Raw genomic sequence first — 6,921 nt, 5'->3', positions numbered from 1 at the left:
GTCCGAGCGTGGTACGGCCTCGGCCGGCGGGTGGGCCTGGCTGGCTCTCCGGGCGCGCTCTCTACGGGGTCTTTATCTTTGAGCCTGTCCGCGTCCCCAGCCGGCAGCCCCCATGTCCTCTGTCCAGTGAGGACCGCTCCGCCACGTCGTCACGGAGCCCCCGCCCCCCTGCGTTTGGACCGTGGCGGGGGTAAGGAAAGGGGAGCCAGGGCCCGGCGAGAAGACAGAGGTCTGGGTTACGGCGGCCGCCTCGACCCCTCAGTGTCACGGCGACACCCTGCCCGTGCGGCGGAGTCGCGGCTACGGCCGCTGGCGGAACTTCCATCCCCGGACCCGATGGCCTTCGGGTGCACCGAGGGTCACCGCACTTTGCCGGGCGCGTGCTGTCCCTCAGCGGCAGAGCGGCCCGCGCCCTGCCCGGTGCCTTCCAGGACAGGGAGCACCTCGCTGTGTGCGCCTCCAGCTCAGCACCGGGCTCGTCCGAGCCGCCCCAGGAAGTGCCTGCTGCCCGTCTGTCCCCCTTCTCCTCTAGGGGCCACCTCAGGTCTCTGGAGGGGTCTCCCACACAGGTCTGCGGGTAGTTCCAGCGGCGCCTTCATGCGATTCTTCCTGCACAAGTGGCTGCCAAGGAAACGGTGGCGTATGGAGGATGCAAGTGCAGGGGCGAGTCACCAGGGTGTCAAGAGTGCAGAGGACCACCCAGGAGAGTTGGTTCCAGGGGCAGGTTCTGGCCTCCTAGCCCCTGACCCACTAGGTTGTCGCAGGCCCTTCCTGTGACCCTGATAAAGAGCTGGCAGAGCGAGCACGAGGAGATTCCTCACAGCGCAGAGTCCAGATCAGTGTGTGGGCTCCGTTCCAGAGGCCCCCCCAGTGGACTCCGCCACGCGATGGACACAGCTGTGAACACCTAGCGCCGTTCCCACCACACATGCTGATCAGACTGCACTTGCCAGGCCAGGGGCCAGGGGTCAGTCAGCGGGAGTTTATTGGCAATCACCCCCCCGCTTCTGTGGAAACGAAGCATTTGGCAGTCTTCCAGAACACTTCATTAGCTATCTGGGGTAAAAGATGGGTGGCTCTAAAGATAGCATGAGGGAAGCCTTTATGGTGGTTGGACTGTCCTTCCCAAGTGCAGTGCAGACAAAGGGACCCACACCTGTGAGAAGTGACGGCACCACAGTGTCCTGGTGTGGCGGTGTCCCATAATCACGTAAGCGGCAAACGTCGCAAGAAATTCAGTGAGAGGGAGCCAGGGCCTCTGTGCTGTTTGAAGCTTTATGTTAAGGTATAATTATTTGAAAATAAGTTTTTTAAAAAGCGAGCTGTTTTCAATAGTTCACCCAGCAGACTCTGCTTAGGAAAGAGGCTGTGAAGTTGGTCCCGTCATGACAGGGAGTGGCTCTGGCAGGACCCTCCTTCTCTGCCCTGGGCCCCTGCTTGCCTGCAGGCAGCTGAGAGGAGGGTACTTAGGCACATGGTTTGATTCTGAGGTTTGCAAAAACACTGGGAGGCCTGGGCATGGCCCCGACTGCCATCCTGCTCAGGTCAGGATGCATGGCTGCAGCCGCCATCCACTCAGCCACTACACGCATCAGCTGCACCTGAGCCCACCATCCAGCTAACGGCCTTCCCTGGGGGAAACCAGTGCATTCCCTGCAGGACGTGGGTTGCAGAGGAGAGGAGGGAGCAGGTGGCCGGCTTACCAGCTGCACACGTCGGCAGGGAGAGGAAGGAGGCCCTGGGATACAGAGCCCCCAAGCCAGGACGAGACGGGCTGCAGAGAGCGACCTCTGCCCCTCCAGAGCAGGGGAGCCCGAGCACCAAGATCAGAAGCTACTGGCAGGGTGGGTGAGGGTGCGCGCTCCCCATCAGGTGAAGTTCCAGATTAATCCACCACCACAGGAGACCACCTATTCTGGTCTGAGTTCTTAGTGGAAGCAGCCCAAACCAGCCGCAGAGGTGACTGAGGGGCCAAGGCCCCGGAGAGACACAGGGAACAGTCTCGGGCACGAGCCCAGCCTGCTGAGCCAGCCTCCCTGGCACAGCCAACCCGTTCCCTGAGTCAGTCCCTTCCACTCTCGGCCTCAGCTGGGCAGACTGGCCGTGACAACGCCCCCAGCCTCCTCGCAGTCGCTGGTTCAGCTGCCAGGGGGGGAGGGACGGAGGGGGCAGCCCCTGGAAACAAGTCACCGGTGATGGAAGGACGTTGCCCCCTCTTCTCGTTTCCTCATCTGCAGGAAAACTGGGCATGGCTAGTGCTGCTCCTCACCCCAGCATCTGTGTATGGGACCGAAGCCGCTGTCCTGTTGTCCTGTCATGTGTTGTCAGCTCAGAGACAGGGCCTGCTGCTCTGGTCCAGGACACTTACCTCTGTCCTACCACACAGCCGCCTCTCAGCCCCACTGTCCAAGGTCCAGAGTCCCTCTGCCTCCCACCTGGATCCCACAGCCACCACTGGAGCCATAGAGTCCATGGCCCATGGAATGCCTGTGGTCACTTGTGTCCATGGGAACCGGGGACAGGAGCAGACCCACTCCCATGGACTAAGCCAGCCTCTTCCTTCCGTGCTCTCCAGCCCAGAGATGCCCAGCACCCTGCTCTGCTCCCCAGAGCGTCAGGTGGGGGCTGCCTCCCTGCCATGCAGACTCGGTGGGCCGGTCTGGGAGCCAGTCAGGGCCGCAGTGCCTGGACCCAGTTCTCGTCCAGGATGAGCGGGGACTGGAACTCCTGGCCTCGCAGGTACGCCTCCAGACCCTGCAAACAAGCCAAGTGTCCACCTCTTGGCCCCCAGGGCAGCGTCCCATTTCTGCCTGGAGCTGGGAAGGGGCTTCCAGAAAAAAGTGCCACCTTGAGAACACGGGCCAGCACCCCCTCCACAGCAAGGCTGCACAGGAGTCGGCTCGGCGGGACCGAGATGGGCTGGCTCGTCCTCCCTCCCACTCCTAGGACCTGCTAGGGCTTCAGCCTCAGCCCACCCATGCCCTGGAAGTTTCTCTGCATCGTGAGGCCCCGTTGACCCCAGTGAGAACCAAGGCAGACTGCCGTTCCGCCCAAGCACCCCTCACCCCAGACCGTCTGGCCCCGATAACACAGGCCTGATCCCAGCAAAGCCCGACAGCCAGGCTGCTCTCACCTCTCCAGAGTAAGACACCAACGGCGAGATCTCGCAGATGGCCGGAGGCTCTCCACTGCCGGGCAGGCTGAGGGAGCCCAGGGGTCAGCATCTGCTCAGGGGTATGACCCCAGGGCCCTCCCCTAGCACTACTAATCGTGGGAGCTGGCCCGACCCCTCCCTGGTCCAGCAAGCTGACCACCACACATGCAGCTTCCCACAGCCCTTTGTTCAGTCATCTGCTCTGGACACCCAGAGCCCTGAGCAAACGGCCCCTGCCTGCACAACAGGCCCTGATCGGGGCTGGACACCACCGTCCCCCACCTCCCACAGGCATATGGCACAGAGCCTGGGCTGCCAGATTTAGGTGGTGGCTGCAGACAACCAGAGAGATGGGAACCTAACGTCTTTTTCTTTCCTGGCCCTGGAAAGCGACATGCCTGGCTCTGACTGTCTTGCCTGGGTCCTGGTTTCACAGCTTAGGAATGAACCACGGAAGGCTGCAGGGTCCTGGGCACCTTCAGGGGTTGGACCAAAGGCTGCAGCTGCGGTCAGTGTCTGGCCAGGCTGGGCACGCAGCCACCTGCACCCAGTGCAGGACCGGTGCAGAAGCCCCACCCCAGCTCACAGCAGCAGAGCCGGCAGCACCCTGGGGCCCGCACCCACCTGGGCAGCTCAGGGAGGCGGGCCCCATGTTCGTCCAGGAAGTGGGCCCCCGCCTGCAGGGCCCAGCGGTAGTGCTGAGTGAGCAGGGCTCGCCGGGCCGTGGCGGGGTTGTCCTTGTTGGCTGAGTTGGCATTCTTCAGAGGGGAGAACTCGTCCTCCCGGAGCACCTCAAAGGCCACGAAGTTCCTGGCGGAGAAAGAGCTGGTGACCCTGGGCAAAGGGAGGCCACGCTAGGTGGCAGTGACTGAGCTGGGTCTGCTCCACGAGCGCCCTGGGTCTTCGCTCCGATATACCAGTGCTGCCTCAAGTCCTCCCATCCCACCAACCACCCTGGGAGCCCCCCCGCAACATGGCCTGGGAACAGCAGATGGAGGGCTCAGGAGGGGCCTAGGTGTCCCCCCAAAGCCCACAGCCCCTGATGTTCCCTATGCTCCCATCCTCAGGGGGGCTGTTTCCCAAGACTTGCCTGCAGCCCCCTAGCTCCCCACTGTGAAGGGGCATCCCCACTGTGACCCCCCCCAACTCAGCCCGCTGGGCCTCAAAACCCACCACCAAAACAGGAGAGGGAAGGAGGAAAAAAATAAATGACTTCTGCCACTAACTCAGCAAACTGGAACACATCAAACACAAACTTCTCCATCTTTATCCCATTCGGTTCTAGCGGCTTTACCGGATTTCCCTCCTCGTCCACGTATGGGACCTTCTTCACAGCCACGTGTGGCTTCAACAAGGGCTCGAACTCCCTGGGGGTGGGGAGGAAAGATGCAGATGAGACAAGACACCCAGGGGGCCGGGTGGGGCAGGTGCAGATGCTCCCCACAGGGCACAAGAACAGTGGAGACTGGGAAGGCACAGGCATCTGCCCTCCCCCCATCAGCCACATCCTTGCCCAGGCGCAGCGTCAACGAGGGCAGAGGTGGTGCCCGTGGTCCATGGCCGCTGCAAGAGCAGCAGCAGCAGCAGCAGCAGCAGGCCAACCTGGACACGAGCCTTACGCCAGCGGCCGGTGCCTCTGCTTGTCAACACGCAGACGAACACCCAACCCACCTGCCGGCGCCTGACCACAGCCCCACCCGGCTCAGGTCAGCCTCCAGTCACTGTGGCCGGTACTAGGCCACCGGCTTCGCACACCTGGTGACGGCTTGGAGGAAGGTTCGTGTGAAGAAATGGTTGCAGATGTTGCCTGCGTTGTAGAGCAGGCCCCCATCAGCTGCACGCAGCCGCGCGGTCTCGGGCCTGATCTCGCTATACTCCACCACCTGGGGGACACCGTCCACCTGGCACACCACGCCCACGGGCTCCTCCGGGAAAGCCTTCTCCACCACCTGCAGCCGCGACAGATGGGCTGGGAAGGCCGGGTGGGGCGGGGCACGGGGGCCGGAGGGCCCAGCACGGCGGCGGACGTCCCCGGGGCTTACCTTGGCGCCACAGTCCGCACCTCGCAGCACGCAGAAGCCGATGAAGACGGGGTCTGCCAGCCGCACCAGGATGTTGTCCACGCAGTACACGTGCACAAACTCCACTCCTCGGCGTCCCATGTCCTCTAAAATGTGGTGGTCCGCCAGTGCGCGGTACAGGCCCCCGTTGCCGTCTGCGGAGGGAGGAAGGGGTGGGCCTCCGCCACCCAGTCCTGGCCTGCTGGAGGTAGGGGAGGCCCCTCCAGGCTGGACCTTGTGCCTGAAGCAGCTCTCTCCCTAGCCACGTAGCACTGTGGTGGTTCCACATGACAGATGGGAATCAAAGTCCTGACAGGGAAAGTCCCTCTTCCAGGACCACACAGCCTCCGGGCGGCACCTTCCCGCCTCCGTCCCAGTTCTCCAGGCTCCTAGTTCTAGGCCAGGGGTCCCTCCCTGCCTCAGGGGTGGGCATACCTGGGGCCATGGCAACCTTGTCTTTCCGCTCCAGGATGGCCTTGCCATCGAAGGTCACAGCGGGCAGCATGCGCTGCTCAAACATGACCACATTGTCGGGGTCCAGGTGAAAGAAGTCGTGCTCCCTGAAGAAGTCAGCGGTGGGCCGCAGCGTGAACTCACTCGTCATGATGTACCTGTGAGGTGAGGCGGGCGGGCGGGCATTCAGGAGGGCCTGGCTCCTTGGGCAGACGGGGCTGACGAGGGCTGGCATCGGGGTGCAGTCTGGGTGGACACTGGGGCTGGGTTTGGGGTTCGGGCTTTGGTGTGGGGCAGGGCTGGGGCTACGCAGGGCAGATCGCTCCGAGAGGGCACACCAGGGCACCGTGCAGCGGGTCCCCCGGCGCTCGCCAGCCAGCTGCTGCACCCTCCGAATCCGCTCGGCTTGCAGCTGATACAGACTCTTCTGGCTGGGCAGCCCCACCCGATACATGCCCTTGGGGTAGGTCACACCCAGGCGAGTGCCCTGCCCGCCAGCCAGCAGCAGCACGGCCACTTTGTTCAGGGCGATCTGGTGGAAACCTGGGGACACAGGGTGCCATGAGAAGATGCCTAAGGCCTGCCACACAACCACCCCTTCACTTTAGAGCAAGCCAGACTTGTGCGGGGGACTGACTCCTGCCTGACAGCCACCGAACATCAATTTCCAAAAAACATTCTGATCTCATCTGGGCCAGGACCCCATCCAAACGTGACTTTCACCTGACCCATCAGAGATTCCGATGATGTCCCCCTGGGCTCATTCCCGACCTGAGCCTTGAGAAAACTTGGAGTCTGACTGCTCCGATTTGCCCGTGCCCCTCCTCCCACTCCTCCTAGCCGGGGTGGGGGGCTGGGCAGGCTCCCCTCCAGGAGCACCTGCCTCACCTCTAGGCCGAGAGGCCAGGAGAGCGCCAGCGCTGGTGTGTAAGAGCACATGCAAGTGTGCAAGGGGTCCCCTGTCAATACGCCTGTGGGCTGGGCACTGGCCATCAGGTGTGCACATGTACAAAGCACTCTCCCGAGGGAATGCGGCCTGGGGGCGGCTTCCGCAGCGTTTGCTAGGTTCCCGACCCCGGCCGCGAGCTGGCGCGTTGCCAATGGGGAGGCGTCACAAACGAGGCAAACTGAAGTTCCGCAAGCATGCCTCCTCGCAGCCCACTCGAAAGGGAAGGCCCCTTCCGGCCGGTCAGGGGCGCCCCGCGGCCTGGACTCCCGCCCCGCCTACCTTCCTCCTCCCAGAGCCGCAGAGCC

General features: G+C 63.2%; 1 protein-coding gene across 2 annotated transcripts; it reads right to left on the bottom strand.

Moving 5' to 3' along the window:
- Window positions 1-1,256: 1,256 nt before the first annotated feature.
- On the bottom strand, window positions 1,257-6,915 carry UAP1L1 (UDP-N-acetylglucosamine pyrophosphorylase 1 like 1). 2 transcript variants are annotated; one of them, XM_006918217.3, is made up of 9 exons: window positions 6,896-6,915; window positions 6,006-6,210; window positions 5,650-5,825; window positions 5,197-5,369; window positions 4,910-5,103; window positions 4,381-4,521; window positions 3,779-3,964; window positions 3,134-3,200; window positions 2,538-2,754 (listed from the first exon to the last, which is right to left on the bottom strand). In XM_006918217.3, exons 2-9 carry the CDS (start codon window positions 6,119-6,121, stop codon window positions 2,671-2,673), a joined length of 1,137 nt encoding a protein of 378 aa, XP_006918279.2. In that variant the 5' UTR covers window positions 6,122-6,210; window positions 6,896-6,915; the 3' UTR covers window positions 2,538-2,670. The 2 variants fall into 2 exon arrangements, with proteins under 2 accessions (XP_024906994.1, XP_006918279.2); XM_025051226.1 differs by lacking the exon at window positions 3,134-3,200 and having other exon boundaries at window positions 1,257-2,754.
- Between the last annotated feature and the right edge of the window lie 6 nt (window positions 6,916-6,921).

The sequence above is a fragment of the Pteropus alecto genome, unplaced genomic scaffold (assembly GCF_000325575.1).
Source record: "Pteropus alecto unplaced genomic scaffold, ASM32557v1 scaffold67, whole genome shotgun sequence".
Classification (NCBI taxonomy): domain Eukaryota; kingdom Metazoa; phylum Chordata; class Mammalia; order Chiroptera; family Pteropodidae; genus Pteropus; species Pteropus alecto.
The sequence above is the reverse complement of the archived record's forward strand: the minus strand, read 5'-3'. Positions and strand labels throughout refer to the sequence as shown.